This window comes from Pagrus major, chromosome 5 (genome assembly GCF_040436345.1).
Source record: "Pagrus major chromosome 5, Pma_NU_1.0".
In the NCBI taxonomy this organism is placed as follows: domain Eukaryota; kingdom Metazoa; phylum Chordata; class Actinopteri; order Spariformes; family Sparidae; genus Pagrus; species Pagrus major.
In genome coordinates this window covers 2,168,939-2,186,893 of record NC_133219.1, presented here as the reverse complement: position 1 = coordinate 2,186,893, position 17,955 = coordinate 2,168,939, and the positions used below count along the sequence as shown (strand labels likewise).

Sequence of the window (17,955 nt, the reverse complement as noted above, 5' to 3'; positions counted from 1 at the left end):
TCACACGTGTAGCACACAAGAATTAGTCCGCCTCTCACATACAGCTCGTCTGGCTAATGTCCAAACAGCCCAGGGTAGCAGTGCATGTGTGAACACTGCTATATGGATTAGATCCACAGTACGTGTAAACGTTGGCCTGCGTGTAAACGGTAACGTTACATGTAAATATGTTTCATACAGCAGTAGTCTATCATAGCTAGCTACTTAATGTTAGCTACAAGCTGACAATGCTAACGATGTTAGCATGTTTGCTGCTGCTGCTGCTGGAAACAAGTTTGATGAGCAGAGTTTGTGGGCCCAAAGACCATAACAGTGAGCCTAAAGATGCCACAAAGCTACAGATGTTGATGTGCAAGTTCAGACTTCACAAGCATTAGCTCAAAGTTTGGTTGAAATCAAATCAATTTTAGTTGAATAGCCCAAAATAACATTCACACAGCTCAGTGGGCTTTACGGTCTGTACAGTGAACAACATCCTCTGTCCTTAGACCCTCGACTCAAGTGAGGAAAAACTTCCCAAATTAAAAAAATTAAAAAACCCTTTTAACAGGAGGAAAAAAAAGATGGTAAAAACCTCAGGAAGAGCCACAGCGGAGGGATCGCTCTCCCAGGATAGACAGACATGCAACAGATGTCACGTGTACAGAGCAGAACAACAATGTCTGATGCAAGTAAATTATAATAAAATATATGTAACAAATGTGGATCCAGGAGGATTGTTTCATACAGATTAAAATGAACTAATTCAGGTAAATTTTTTCCATATTCTTCTGTTTTACTTTTAGCAGTATCGGAGTAATACATACTGTATATTAGGGTTGGGCAATATGTTGAAATTTTCCAACCAGCCACCGTCAATTGCCGATATATTTGCGCATGTGCAGTGGGTGGGGAATACACCTTCCTGCTGAGGACGCTATGCTCAAACCAAGAGACGCTCAGTTGTTGTTGCTATTTATATTCATATCATTAGCCTACGTGATTGCTGTGTGGTTTTTGTGGACCTAATATTTATTCTGTTTGAATAAATTTGTCTTTACCTTACCCTTTGACATTCACTGTCTTAAATGTGAAATGATAATTTCACTCAAACATTACAGCCCAAAGTTTAAGGCTACACTTTTTAATAAATCTAAATAAATGTCCCTGAGATATTTATGAGCTGTAGGCTATTTTGCCACGACAGCTTAAATATAAACTTGTAGGTTTATGCACTTTGGTTTAGTCACTGTTGTTCATACACTGAGAGATTCACTGAGTGTTTAATCTTAGAGGCTACAGCGTTTTTTTTCTCTCACCAGACAAGTGCTTCAGGGATGAAGCAGATTTGTGCCTGAAAAATATGGATAAGGGTTATGCTGGACGTTGCATTGTTCTAACAGTTTTTGAACTTGCGTATAGGTTAAATTTATTCCCAACTCTGCAGTGTGTGCCCGCTCCCTAGACGGTCTGCTAGCATTTCTTTGCGCAGGTCAGTTCTGCTCCTCCTCGACTCCTTTCTAATCACAGAGGGAAAACCACAGACTTTGCCCGTTCCTATTTTTAGCGCTTACAGGTTAATTATTTATTGAGTGAAATTTTCGGAGGATGGAAGGAAGGATGCACACCATTAATATAGCAAAATAAAATGTCAGAAATAGTACAAAATATTGTCTCCAACAAACCAACCGGTGATGGGTTGAGCCTATCCCCGATAGACGATATATCCGTCCAATCGCCCAATCCTAACATACATAGCACGTTACATTTACATTCAACTAGAGCTTGGCAATATAAACCATATATATCTTTATTCTGATACAAGACTATATATCCTATTAGATTTTGGATATCGTGATATGACATGCAGTTGTCTTTTCCTGGTTTTAAAGGCTGCATTACAGTAAAGTGATGTCATTTTCTGAACTTACCAGATTGTACTACTTGCTCTAATACTTGCCTTTTCCCACTTAGTCATTATATACTTACACATTTTTATTTTTTTTTTAAGTATTTTTTTGGCCTTTATGTGGCTTTATTGATAAAAGTTCAAGACATGACAGGAAACAGGATGAGAGAGAGGGGGAGCGACACGTAGCAAAGAGCCCCAGGCCGGGACTTGAACCCGGGGCCGCTGCAGCGAGGACAAAGTCTACATGGGACGCCCCATATACTTACACATTACTGATGGTTATTTATTAAAAAGCTCATTGTGTTAATACTTTGTGAAAGTACCAAAAATAATCTGGATAATATTGTTGCAACATTGATATCATGCATATCAGTGATTTCCGTTTCTTTTGCTCAGAAGGATAACGTCTTGCTAACGAGGGCTATGGTGTGACTGTATCACTTTCAGCAGCATTGTTATCCAGCCCTGACCTGTAGCGTCTATGAAGACTTTGTAAAATAAATCCGTAATGATAAATCCAACACTGAATGGCTTCTGTGATAGAGAAGTATGAAGATGTAAAAAAACAAAACAAAAAAGTTGTTAGTATGATTGTTAGCTGCCCACCAATCACCAATGCACCAATCAGAAGAAGAGTAGGGTGGATCTTAATAATGTATGAAACGTTACCCTCTTCCATTAAAAACTGACTTCCTTTAAACAGTATACTGTATGAGAGCTGTTAACTCTCGCGGGAAACAGATACATTTAGTTCACGGTTAGCATGTTCTATGAACGCGCTCTGGCTATAGAGTAGTTTATATTATCAGTGGCTTCATCACTACAAGTAACCTGTTTCACATTACAGATAGTCCACTGGTGACATAAATATATTAATAAGTGCAGTTTTAAGAGGGAAAAAACAAAGCTAAAGTGGGAGTTGAGGTCCTGGGCAGCACTGATAGTGAGATGATGCCTGCAGAAAATGTGACCTCTAATATTTAGAAGTGAAGGGAAACTGCAGGAGCAGACGCTCTCACAGAGCACTCTCCTGTTTTCTTATTCAAATCAGACGTTTGCTTTTGTTCTTCCAAGGCATGGAAATCAATACAGGAATTATAACAAGAGACCAACAGTCCTCTTGATGGCTGCTTTTATACAGAGTGCCTGTGTTATATGAGGCCTGCAGTCTACATTTACTTGACATCAATACACATATTTAGTTTTATAACTTTGTTATAACTGTCAGCCTCATGACTAAAGTGTGTATTCAATGTTACTTTTAGTCCTCTTTTATATAGTGTTTGTATCTGTGTGCAATCATGTGTAGAGTCCTGTTATTTCAGTGTATTTGATAATGTAAGTATGTCTGTCAGTGCCCTCTGTCTCTGTCTCAAAGGCCTGTTTGTCTGTCATGACCTTCACAGACAGAAACACACACACACACACAACAGCTGTGCATGTGTGTGTGGATGTTGAAGACAGACACACAAAGACATCATGGTTCCCATGGTTCTGTGCTGACAGTGTAACAAGAACTATGTTGTCATATCCGACACACAAGCAGAGAGAAAGTTTGTCATCATGTTTCCTGACAGAAGATTCAGTGCCCTCATGTGGCCTCGTCATCAGACAACGTGTTATAACGATTATGGAGGATAAAGTGGCAGAGGAGCCCTTCAGCCCTTCAGTTGCTGGAGGTGTACTTCCTGGTTGATAGTATGGTAGTATGAAATTATTAGATATCTTATCAGTATCAACCATGAAAAGCAGTTTGTTTTATCGGTATTCGCTGCAAAATAAATCCATATTGTGCATCTGTAATAATCAGGGCTTTGTTAAGAAAGATATTGGAGCCATTCATGGTCACTGGTGGTGAAGGTTGACCTCAGTCACTACAAAGGATGAGTTTGTGTATGAGCAGCAAACATATGTGTTCAGGGGGTGACGTCACAGCCACACAGGTGTGATTCACTGGTAACAGTAAGAGAAGGATGCAGGCCTTACCTGAACCTTTGCGAGCTTGACCAGCCTTCCACTGTTTCTCCACTCGTTTCCTGGTCGTATCACTTAAACTGGGTGCATGGTCAATCGCCAACACTCTCCGGTCCAATCCTGAGGTTGTTCCATTTACTTTGTCACTATGTCATTGAATAATAAAGTATTTTAATTGTAATTTTAATTTTCTTGTCAGGATTTTACTTGGAAGCCAACATAAAAAAAAACTACAATTTTGTCCATGCTAGAAAATCTCAACAGCTTATACAAGCTCCAATTCAGTGAGGTAATAGCTGCACTAATGGGTTACTTAAAATGACCTGATATTAGTTCTCAAAACAATAATCATTACTCACAAACACTTACCATAAATGTTAGCACCGGATGTAAACTCTACCACAGCTCTCCTCTCCTCTCTTCTCCTCTCCTCTTTCTTCTGTGTGTCCACTTGAGAGGCTGACTAATTGAATTCTTTGCTGCTGATAGTATTTTTCCTACAGTGGGAAAAGGAAAAACAGAAAGCATGAATGGGATTACAGGCTGAAGATGGAGGGGGAAGCCATTAGTATGGTTGAATTCACTTGGTATTTTGTGGTATTGATCAGATATAAAATATGAGCTCATAATCAGGCCCGGTGAGGTGGTTGTGTAATAAGACAAAAGGTCCTGTAAGCTTGCTAACATCAGTGTGAGTTTATGTGAGTGTACTTTAAACAGTATGCCAACTGTGCACACTAAGTGGGCAATGACATTTGCAAACGGTGCAAGATGTGCACTACACATCCTTCTTTAAAACGACTGCCACTATTACAGTTTTTCTCGATTGTTTACACACATTTTCTGAAAGCATGCCTCATACTCTCAGAACTCTACACACAGATGAAAACACACACACACAATGGGCAAAACCCCTCAATTCTCCTGCAGGATGAAACTTTACATTCAAAACAATGTTATTTCTTCTCAAAATGGTATTTTGTTTTCAAATGACACACACAAACCATCATATGAATAGACATTTATAAGAACCAGTTGAACACTGATGTGCTCAATGTAAAACACTATGATGAATGGAAAACACTTCTCCATTCATCATAATGACTTTGGCCTTTTTTTTGTTCAGTGTTACACTTACTACAGACATTACATACATAAGTGTGTTGTAAAGTAAATAGTAAATATTTGAGAATATTGTTTTTATACTCAGAACACACAAATACACGGTAACAAATATATTTTATTTTTCCCACAAAAACAATGTACACAGTGTACATCCCAACCAACACAAAGTTGCACATACAGTGGTCTACATACAAAACAACAGAAGAATTTACTGTATACAGTTACAGTAAAAAAAAAAACTATGCTGCATCCTCTCTTCTGTTTCAGTCTGGCCACAGCACCTCATCCACATCACAAGCAATGTTTTCCCTGGCCAAGCAGCGGGGAAAATATCGCCTAGCATGGCGAATCCAGCCATGAAAAGCATCAACTGCTATATCTCCACATGCGTCTTCCATAGCTTGGAGAAGGAGTATACGCATTTGTGGATTTTGATCATACACTTTCCATTCCAGGAAGAAAAAAAATCCTCAATAGGATTGAGGAATGGAGAATATGGAGGGAGATAAACAACTAAAAAGCGTGGGTGGGCAGTGAACCAGTTACGAACCAGAGCAGCCCGGTGGAAACTTACATTGTCCCAAATGACAACGTACCTGAGCTGCTCTGGGCCGTCTATCTGATCTGGTGGAATGAGTGTGTTGTGTAGGGTGAATGTGATCAGATGGGCAGTGTTGTAGGAGCCAAGGGTAGCATGGGGATGGATGACGCCGTGGTGGGTAATCGCTGCACACATTGTGATGTTCCCTCCACGCTGGCCAGGGACTTCAACAATGGCACGCTGGCTGATGATATTCCTTTCCCTCCTTCGACTTTTTGTGAGGTTGAATCCAACCTCATCAATGAAGATGAACTGGTGCTCCACTGCAGCCACCTCTAGCTCAAGGACTCTCTGAAACACACATGACAATATCAGAAATAGACATGGATTGGTCACTATTGTGAAGCACAATCATTATGATTTCAATACTGAAATATGTATAATTTATACAGTGTTGAGAGTATGCATCAATTGTGGGATTGTATAGGACTCACTTGCACATAGTTATATCACAATTCTTTGACTCTTTCTGAATTGCGTTCAAATGGCACCCTGTAGACCTGCTTCATCCTCAGATTATTTCTGCGCAAGACACGGTCCAGTGTTGATAAGCTTACCCTGTCAATATTTTGAAATATCTCATTGTTTTCTATTATTTTTCTTAGTATTTGTCGTAATGTTATGGCGTTAATTTCTAGGACCATGTTCGTGATTTCAGTTTCCTGTTGAGGAGACAGAAGACGTTCCCGACCACCTTGTGTTGGTAATCTTTCAGTTCTGCCATACAAATAGTAAAATACTGTAAATACTGTGTAGGAATACAAAGTAGGAATACATTTCCCAAATACTACAGAACAGTCCACAGGCAATATTGATATGCAGTACTGCAATTTTCTAGTGAGAGTAGATTTCTTACCTATTCTCATTTTGGAAAGTCCGGATGATGGATGCTACAGTGTACCTGCTCAAATTTGGCTGTACTCTTTGCCCAGCCTCCCTCATTGTTAGACCATGGTTGACCACATGGTCAACCAAAGTGGCTCGGATCTCATCAGAGATTACGGTCCTTGGCCTTCCTCTTCCTCGTCCTCCCCGTCCTACTCCTTTTACTCTCACTCCTCTGGCTCTGGCTCTGCCTCTGTTTCCAATGTTGGCATCCATTGCTCCAAAACAGAAGAGCTCACCTGTTGCCCTTTTATGCTAAAGCTCTGATTGCTAATTGTAAAACTGTGTGACAAGTGTTTGCCCATGTGATGAGTCAGTGTGCATAGTAGGGCAATTAACTTTAGAATTTTGAATGACAGTGTGTTCCTTGTGAAAACAAGAGATTTTCTTCATGAAAATTGTGCCAAATGCAGAGAATTGTGTGTAGTGTTTAGAAAAAAGTGTGTTTTAGAACTGCAATTTGAGTGTAAAGCAGGAATTGTCCTTGTAGTTTCGCAGAATTGGTTCAGGGGGTTGGTGCATGAGTTACATGTTGTGGTCATTGTGTCTCAAGTACCAGTATTTGTGTGTAAACAATTGAGAAAAACTGTAAAGGTTTTGGCCTTGGCAGCTATGAGCGGATACTGCATGTTAAGCAGACTGGACGTACCTCACACTCCCTTCCTGATGTGATGGATCGATATTTAGGTAAACTCAACCTATTCCTTAATGTGATCCACAGGCAGGGCGATGGGAACTGACAAGGAGTCAGTCATGGTAAAGAACCAAGACTGAGGTTGACCTTGTAGCAGGATCACTGGACTGAAACTGCTGTGTGTTTTGAAATACAGCACAAATAATGTTTGAAAAAAAAAAAAAAAATCTGTCTTTTTTCCTCTCCAGTGGGTGCTGGCCTTTGAGATATTCATCCCACTGGTCCTCTTCTTCATCCTCCTGGGTCTAAGGCAGAAGAAGCCAGCGATTCCTGTCAAGGAAGGTAGGCAGACATTAATGGGTCCTATTGATAAAATCACATTGTTTTCATATAACCCTCATTCAGTATTATTAATTATTAAATTGAACTGACCACTGACTTGTTGCTCCACCTGTAAAGGTTTCCCTTGTCCACATGTACACAGATATTTGTGAAAACAGAAACAACCTGTGTCCAGATGAGTATTTTAACACAGTTTCTGAAAATGATCTCCGTCCATACTAACACACCTGAAAACACATATCACGGGCATTCACGCACACTGGGCATGTGTCTGTTGGTGTAAACAGGAAGTAGATTTTATACTCTGTGTTTGGTTGCAGAAAATATTCTGAATGATTTTTTAATTTTACTTCTATTGTTTGTTTGTTTTTGTTTGTTTGTTTTTTATTCAATACAGTGTGTAACAAGTACCAGGGGTGGTATCGAGGCAAGAGGTCATTTTTCCTCAAAACAGGACAAAAAAGATGAGAAACATGACTGCTCTTTACAGAATCCTCCTGGATAATGCTATTTTTATAAAAAAAGAACATTGGCAACGGCTGTTTTTGTTGCTGATAAGATTGAATGAGGAAGCAATCTTGGATATCTGCATCATCCTTTCCTAAATCCCAGTTTCTGCCCATCTAGAAGTTAACATTGAAAACTGAGTTTCTTGACATCTTCACTCTGGAAGGAGTTTTCCAAAAGATCCTTTTTTTCTTGACCTGAAACGCTGTTTACATGTGTACGAATGCCAAAAGGCATAGAAACAAAGCTGTGTGCATGTGGGCAGGGCCAGAGTTCTAACAGACCAGTCTCTGTGTGTGTGTGCTTCTTCTGTCATAGTGATGTGATTTCAGTGAGGTAGACACAGTAAACAGCCATGTGTTTGGTTTAAAGGTACATTTCACTACCAATATCTCCTCACTATCTCCAACAGTGATGTCAGCATAAACGTTCTGAGGAAAAGAGTTGTTTGGAAGGCACTGAGGGAATGAGGGAAGGGTGGATGGAGAGAAGGTATACTGGCGTTAGAATGGCGCCTTCTGCCCTTCCCGCCGCATTACATGTATTAAGCTGAAAGCTACTGCTGACTCATGTTTGCTTAGATCTCCCTGCAGGCATAAAGATTATGTAGTTCTGTGCAGCGCCATCATGCATTTAAAGCAGGCAAACACGTACAGTATTGCTAATTTGCTGCTGTTACAAATATGTGGTTTGCTTCCCACCATGTGCTACACATTTCTGTCCTTAGTTCAGTCTTTAGTCTTGTGTTACACATGTCCTTTTTTCATGTTTTAGTTTCTTAGTGCACCTACTGTTGCTATCAGCCATTGTAGCAGTTGTACCCACTTTATTCTGATGTTTTTTGTCTTTGTTCTTTTACTTCTTTACATCTTTGTCTTGTTTCTGCTGTTCTTTCTTTTTGTTTCTCTCTTTCTGGCTGTGTTTCTTTCTTTCCTGTATGTTATGCATGTTCTCAACATGTTGGATGGACCAGTGTGTAAGTGTTGTCATTCATTTTACCCTCACACCTGATCCTGGCTGACATGATACATTAATGAAAACATCTCCTGACTTACTTTTAACTGGATGTGTTAATCCTGTTGGGGCGTGTTTTCTGTCTGTGTGTATACACTTTATGTTTGCCTAATCCTGATCCAGCACATATCAGTCACTCAGCAGCTCCAATCGATTTTTCTTTCTTTAAGGCATGTTACAAATACGAACCCACTGAATGATGAAAAATGTTCTTAGGAAGTGTATCTTCCATTAGTCATGGATGTACTGGAAGTAGAGAAGTAAAATCCCTGTATTATAATATAATTGATACAAAACAAATGTAAAAAAGATGGTGTGGCTGTGTCCAGGGCAGTGTTGATAAGCAGATTCCTCTTCTTCTTCCTCCTATTCTACTTCTTTCTCTTCTTGTCATTATCACATCCTCATACCTAAATAAATAAATAGGTCAATTGCTGTCGACTCCTAAAACGACACACTGTATATCAACACTCCCAAAACAAAGGTTGCATTGTACCAGCGACAGGCAGGTTTGGTTTAGGTTGTGTTTTAAGTTATGTCTTGTATGTGACTCAATGAGGTATTGTGTTTATACTGTATTTCGCTATGTAAGATGAACTGAAATATAATGATGATCAGACAAAGTAAACGTTGTTGTAGTGCTGTACCTCCAGACAACAGAGCAGCTTCTTTCCTTAGGCTGTGAGACTCCTCAGCAAACTTTCCATAAAAAATCGTTTTCATTTTATGACTTATCCAATCCGGGTAAGTAAGAATCTATGCTGTCATTTTTTGATAAGGACCTGCTGGACAAATAAATCCTCATTATGTCGTTCCATTGCCTCTAGAACAACACAGGCGTTTTCCAATCTAACATGATCTCCAATTTGACAGTGCCTTCCTAAACAAGAATCTGTTTTACGTTTAAGATTACTTTTAGGCATAAAAGATGTCTGAGAGTGAGGAAGGAAGCCAGGAATGATGAAACGTAATTAAACTTACTGTGAACAAAACATTTAAAGAGGTAATATTCGGGGCGTGGTTATGGCGCTGGAGTAGGCGGACGTCTTTTTGTGAGCTCCTGCCAATATAGGAGTAAAATCCTGTAAATTATCCTTCAACCTCACGAACAGTGATACTGAACGTTGGTGGCGACTTATTACAGTATACCAGCGACAATATGCCAACAAAGAAAGTACAAAACAAGCTTAAAGCAAACTCTTCCCCGACTGAGGAGGACGACGTCTCAGATGCTAACAGCCTAGCTAACTCAACAGGCGATGCTAGCCCCGTGCTTCAAGCAGAGGACATGGATACGGGAATGGCCCATAACATGGATGTTATTCAGAAACTCGACGGGATCAGAAATGACTTTGCCACGAAGATTGATGTGGTCTTGAAAGCAATTCAAGAGGGATGTGCAGGACTTCTGGCACTCATGGATGAAGCAGAAGTGCGCATTAGCAACGTGGAGGACACCGTTAACTCAGAGAAAGGCAAGTGTGATGCGCTAGTTAAACAAGTGACTCTCCTCACGAACAAACTTGACGAGCTCGAAAACCGCTCTCGCCAATCCAACCTGCTACTAGTTAACGTGCCGGAGAAAATGGAAGGGAATGATGCGGTTGCTTCCCTGGAGAAGTGGCTACCTGAAGTACTGGGACCTGCTACATTCCCGACACCACTTTTCATCGAAAGAGCGCACAGGCTGCCCGGCCAGACACAGCCTAATCAATCCACCATACCGAGAGTCCTCATCATGAAGTTTTTAAACTTCCAAGATAAAGTCCGAGTGATGTGAGCAGCCAGGGCCAAAGTCAAAGTAATGTGTGGCGGTCAAGAGATCATGTTCATCCCGGATCTATCGACGGAGCTCCACTGGCGAAGGAGGTGTTTTGACGGGGTAAAACATCAGCTGAGATCTCTGAATATTCGCTACGGAATAGTTTACCCTGCCAAGCTTCGAGTGTCGTCCGATAGACAAACACGTGAGTTTGAAACCCCAGCAGATGCTGACAAGTTTATTCAAGGTTTAAAGAACACAAACGGCACACAGATTAACTAAAGCGAACTGCTGAATCCTTGATTATCCTTCTGTAACAGTAGTGGCAGTAGTTAAAAAGAAAGGAGACTGCCTTGTACCCTTTTTAAAGGGGCTTACTTCTGGTTATTGGAGAAGTGGATATTCACTATACCGTCGGCTTTCCGGGAAGAGAATTAGGACTATGCCAGGACTATGTTGAACATTTCATAAATGCTTGTTCGTGTAGAATATGTACTTTTGCCAGGGGACACAAATGTCCTGTCAGTTTTGTTTTGGTCTGTTTTGTTTTGTTTTCCTTTCAAAGTTATTACTATAAGGACTGCTTGGTTTGGTCTAACTGCTCCCTTGTTTACACTGGATCAGTGTGTGCTCTTAACTGCACCCCAACTGCACCTGTTTTATGTTTGTCTTTCTGTACTCCTCACAATGTTTTGCTTTTTACTGGTGCACTCCCAATATGACACATAGAGAAAATCAGCAGGTTTACCCACGACTAATAGATGATACTATGCTGCACAATATGACATATTATTACATTTAGATGTCTTCAAATAAGAATTTTAAATTCACGTCTTGGAATGTAAGGGGGATGGTAAAATTGGCTAAGCTAAAGCAGGTTATTACCAGGCTTAATCAGTTTAAGTCATCGATAGTTTTTATCCAGGAGATTCATTTACTCAGAGAGGACTTGGTGAAAGTACGAAGGAGATGGCCAGGCAAAGTGCTGGCGTCCTGTTTCCCTTCCCACTCTAGAGGGGTTATGGTGTTATGCTGCATTCCAGTTACATGGGAGACCACTCGCCCGAATTGCGAAGTGGGAAATCTCGCAGCTGTCTCGCGACATTTCACGAGGCACGCCCCCTTTTGGTCGGAATATCCACTGTCCGACTCGGTGCTCCTGCGAGTACACCGAGTTGAGCGAGGATAGACAAACGACTCGTCAAACAAAGATGGCTGCGCCCGTAATTGATGTATTTTCTTTGTATTTGTACCAAGTTGGTCGTTTTAATGTCGATTTTAAATGCTCTTACACATTTGATTACATTGCTGCTTTAATCCGGTCACCTGTGCGTGCAATACAATGTAAAGTTTTGTTTTCGAGCTGGTTTGCTAAAGAGGCTAATGTAGCTAACAATAACAATAACAATGACTAGCCTGCTACTACCCTGATGGCGTCCATGTTCTTCCGACTCGTCGTGTAGCGAGACAAACAGGAACGCTATTTGTGCTACAAGGCAGGAAATGACGTCACGTTCTCGCGTAAGAGCAACTCGGGCGAGTGGTTTCCCATGTAACTGGAATGCAGCATTAATTCACAATTCGGTGCCTTTCCAAGTTAACAACACTATTTATGATAAAGCTGGTAGATTTGTGGTGGGTCAGGGAACTCTCTTGAGAGAAAATATCAATTTGGTTAATGTGTATGGCCCTAATGATGACAACCCATCATTTTTTGAGAATTTGTTTTTGCTGTCGGCCACCCTCCCTGGTAAAATAATATTGGCGGGTGACTTTAATTGTACTTTAGACCCAAAGCTCGATCGCTCGTCAGGGATGGATACCTCCCATCCTCAAACTAGAAAGAAAATACAACAGTATATGTAGGAGCCATGAATGAATTAGTATGTTTTTTTTTCTATTAGTAATAAGGTGAAGGGATATTGTTATCTTTTGGTGTTGTTTGTTTTGGTTATGATATTCTACTATGTGGTCATATTGAGTAGGGGGATAGTGGGTCACATGGATATGGGTGGGATTATTAGTTAATATAGGCAACTGTTCATTTCTCATTGTCAGAAAGAGAGAGAGGGTGAGCTGGGTCGCCGTATTTTTTGTTGACCGCTATTTTTCTTTGATCACTGTGATTACTTTGATTATCAATTCATGCACTTTGTCATGAGTTGATCATCGTTTTTTCGTTAATAAAAAGTTAAACTTATTTTCGAATCTCAGTGATTTCTTTTGTGAAGCGCGTCAGACAATCAGGCCCAACCTCAGTCTCTCAGCGAAAGGCATTAATTACAAATATCAACAGACGGAGCAACGGAGCTGAGATCAAGAGGACGAAAATTGGAAGAGGATGAAATTAAACAAACATCGGAGATAAAGCACGGAGGTAGGCGCTGGCTGTTAAAACAAGTGTAAGGAGCCGCTGACAAAGCGAACTACAGTCAGGTAAGCTCACCTGTGGATGTGCCCATTGAAGCTGTATATTAATGGAAGGATTGCAGCTTGCATATTGACTGCTGTTTGTTCATTGGGAACAATTGCCTGGTTGATTGAGGATTGGGTTCCTCGGCGCAATGCATTCCGATGCTGAATCTACTCCATGCTGTGAAATGTGAATCAACGCTCTGTCTCTGAAGTTGCTGCTGCTCTGCTGCTGTGTGTAATATGGATGATATTTGTTGGATGAATTTCATTTCTTCCTGTGGATGTGTTTCAAATGCACAAACAATATATTGAGGAAAAAATCAAAAGGAAATTAAAGGAGGAAAATGAGTGAAATAAATGCTGACGTTGAAATGGAACGTGGGAAAAGACAAACCACACTCACAGCCAAGGCCTGGGCAAATAAAATTGAAAAGCTTCAACATGAACGCAAAATCACTGTGAATAAAATGAAAGCACTCATACCAGAAATGAAAGCTCTCATGAAAACAAAGGAAAATGTTTCACATGTTCAATCTCATTTTGAGAAATTAAATCAACTTTGTGAAAATGCTACCATGTCACATGAGGTTTTGATTCCTTTACTCATGGAGGATGAACAAAATAGACAAAACGAATGGTTTTCCAGCATCATGAAATACAGCAAGACATTTAAAGAGAATGTTAAAAGGTGGCTGAGTGAATCAGAGGAATCACAACAAAATAACAGCCTCAATCTGCCTCAATCTGCAATAAATGAGGAAGTGCTTCAATGTCCAACAGAGGATGAACCTCAAGTTTCAACTCAAGCTGCATCAATACTCAGTACAGAGGATATGCAAGATGAGATAACACCAAGTGACAGTGTGTCAAATGTGGGAAGCAAAACCTCTGCTACTGGAAGAAGGTCTGCTGTTTCTACTGCTTCTTCTGCACGTCTGAAAACAGAGGCTGACTTGGCAGCATTAATGGCAAGACAGAAACTATTAAAGGACAAACATGAACTGGAGGAACAGGAGGAACGCCTGAAAAGGAAAAAGGAGCAGCTCAAACTGGATGAAGACATCGTAGCACATATGGCAAAATTAAATGTGTTAAGGTCTCAGAGCATCCTAAGTGGAAAGAGTTCCATAACAAGGCATTCAGATGGAATTAATTATTTGGAAAAAGGAAAATCAAAAACAAAAGCTCTCAAAGCTAATGCAAATTCATTTATTCCACAAATGTCAGTGAAACAAAGGGAAACTAAACATGACTGCTTGGATCCAGGAACAAGGCCTGAAGAGAAAGCTGCACCTCAGTTCATTCATTATGAGCCTGTGTCACTTAATGAACCCAAACAACATTCAGTGAATCACAATGCTAATGAGAATGCACAAACTCAATATGGAAACACCTTGAATGCAGGATTTGGATCAAAAGATGAGAATCAAAACAATATGCTGGGAATTATGAGAAAGCAAAATGAAATAACTACACTCTTAATTCAACAGCAATGCCTCTCATCTCTACCAAGGAGGGAAATCCCGATTTTTGATGGGGATCCATTAAAATTTAATGCATTTTCAATTCAATTCAAATAGTTTATTTCAAACCAATCAGACAAAACAAATACCAACCAACAACATAACAAAGACATTACAACAACAAACAAGACAAAAACAAATAAAAATAACACCAAACAATACGACCACCATGGTTTGAAATGGGGATGGAAGAAGCAGAGCTTATCTATATCCAACCCCAGTCGTCACAAATAAATAACCAATACAACAAAAACAAACCCACACTTAACTTGCTCTCTACAACCCTCTTTCCCAAGCTTCTCATTTCCCCTCTTCCTTGTTATACCTTTCTAATACTCCTTTTCTGAATTTGCGTTTAAATTGATATAGATATTTACTGGATTTAACCTCAACATCTAGACCATTCCATAACTTAACCCCGCAAACTGAAATACACATACTTTTCAGTGTTGTTCTTGGACTTTGTTGCTGTAAATTAAAAATGCCTCTTAAATTATATTTTTTACAACCCTCCCTCTCATAAAACAAGTTTTGGATGTTGTATGGTAAAAGGTTATTTTTTGCCTTGTAAATTATTTGTGTTGTTTTGAATTTTACCAGATCCTGAAACTTCAATGCAGACGTTTTCAAAAACAGTGGATTAGTATGATCAATGTATCTCGTATTATGAACGAGTCTCATGGCTCTTTTCTGTAGTATGCACAGAGGGAGCAGGTTGGTTTTATAGGTGTTACCCCACACTTCGACACAATAGCTCAGGTATGATATTACAAATGAATAATACAAAATAAGTAAGGACTGATAATTAAGCCACTGTCTACATCTCCACATCACACCCACACTCTTTGCCAATTTTGAGCATACATAACTTATATGGGGTTTCCAGCAGATTTTTTCGTCAATTATCACACCTAGAAAAGTTGTTTCTTCCACTCTACTAATAATTACATTATCTATTATGATTTGAACTTTGATATTATTTTTACGTCTTCCAAATAACATAATTTTTGTTTTGTCGAAATTAAGTGACAATTTGTTTATGTCAAACCAGTTTTTGAGTTTAATCATTTCATGTGTGATTTCTTCCAAAAGCTGCTGTAAATCCTCTCCAGAGCAAATAATATTAGTATCATCTGCAAATATGACAAATTTCATGAATTTTGACACTACAAATATCGTTAATATATAAAATAAATAGAATCGGACCTAATATTGACCCTTGTGGGACACCACACTTGATTTCCCGACCAGTGGAGATATAATTCCCAATTTGGACAAACTGCTGCCTGTTGTCCAAGTAACTTCTCAGCCAATTCAGTGCAATTCCCCTAATGCCATATTTCTCCATTTTCTTAAACAAAATTTCATGGTCTATGGTGTCAAATGCTTTTTTTAGGTCAATAAAGATTCCTATAACAAACTCTTTTTTATCAATACTATTTGTGATTTCCTCAATTAAGTCAATTAAGGCAAGGGAAGTTGATTTGTGTTTTCTAAAATCATATTGACACTCTGTCAGCAAATTATGTTTTTCAATGAAGCTTTCTAATCTGGCAGCAAAGATCTTCTCCAACATCTTCGAGAATTGTGGGAGTAATGAAACTGGCCTATAATTAGTAAATTGATGTCTGTCCCCTGATTTGAATATCGGAATTACCTTAGTAGTTTTCATTTTGTTTGGAGATTTTCCCGCTTGAAAGGACAAGTTACAAATGTGGGTAAATGGTTTCATTATTCCGTCAATTACCTTCTTTATTAATATCATATCCATTTCATATGCGTCTGTTGATGTTTTATTAGAACAATTCCTTACAATAGCTAGGATTTCGTTTTCATCAACTGGTTTCAAAAACATCGTACGAGGATTTCTGTCTATTGATCCTCCCACTAACCCCTTTTCCGAAGATTCCCTCTCTGTAATGTTTTTTGCCAGTTTGGGTCCAACGTCAACAAAGAATCTATTGAATCCATCCACCACATCCTCCATGTTACTAATAGTCTTATTGTTATCAATAAAGTACTCTGGGAAGCTTACATCATTTAACCCATTATTGCTAATATTGTTAATCACTTTTCAAATTCCCTTGATGTTGCTTTTGTTACTTTCAAGTAATGTAGTATAATATTCCTTTTTACAATTCCTCATGATGTTTATTAGTTTGTTTTTGTACTTTTTATATTTTGATTCAGTCTCCTTAGTTCTACGTTTAATGAATTGTCTATATAATAGATTTTTCTTTTTGCAAGCATTTATTATCCCTTTTGTTAACCATGGATTTTTTTTTACATATTTTTGTTTCTTATTATGTCTTTTGATTGGACAGTTTTTATCATACAATCTCTTAAATATTTCCAGAAAAGAATCATATGCTGTGTTACTGTCATTTTCTTGATATATTGAATCCCAATTTTGAGCAGGTAGGTCAACTTTGAGAGCATTCATTGATTCTTCCGTTCTTACTCTTATATATTTGATGTTATTTGTTTCCAATACCTTTCTGTAAGTGACATCATACACGACAAAAACAGGTAAATGATCACTAGAATCATGAAGCAGTAGCCCAGGTATTATTATTCAAAATATTGGTGAATATATTATCTATCAATGTAGCACTATGAGAGGTTATCCTGCTTGGTTTGGTTATTTTAGGGTACAGACTCATGCTGAACATTGTATCAATAAATTCTTCAGTTGCTTTGTGATTTTTAGCATTAAGAAGGTCTATATTATAATCCCCACATATGAACAGGTCCTTATGGATGTTTATAGAAAACAATTTCTCCATCCAATCATTAAATAATTCTATGTTTGATCCCGGTGCCCTATAAATACAACTTATAATAATATTTTTCCTTTTTTCCATGTAAATTTCGACTGTTACACATTCAAATATATCTTCCACAGCCATTGACATTTTTTCCAATACCTGACAGTCAAAGTTTTTGTCAATATATACTGCAACACCACCTCCTTTTTTGTTTTGTCTGTTCATGTAATACATTTCATACCCACGCATATTAAAATCCGTGCCTTTATCAGGGTTCAACCACATCTCAGACATTGCTATTATATTGAATGGTGAATTAAATTGATCAAGATAGTCTTTAATTGAGTTATAATTTGCATATAGGCTTCGGCTGTTGAAATGGATCAATGATATTTTATTTTCAGTATTAATCGTACTATTAAATTTTGTTTCTGTATAATAATTACAGTCATATTTAGTGTTTGTAAAAAAAAATATTATCTGGATCAATTTCGTTCATCATGCTATGAGATTT

At 38.8% G+C, this 17,955-nt stretch overlaps 1 protein-coding gene across 1 annotated transcript in view; it reads left to right on the top strand.

The window, feature by feature from the left end:
- Positions 1–17,955, top strand: part of abca2 (ATP-binding cassette, sub-family A (ABC1), member 2) — a 203,868-nt gene that overhangs the window by 53,487 nt on the left and 132,426 nt on the right. The window contains 2 exon segments of the mRNA XM_073466441.1: positions 7,359–7,452; positions 7,850–7,852. Of these exon segments, the coding sequence (XP_073322542.1) occupies positions 7,359–7,452; positions 7,850–7,852 (97 nt within the window).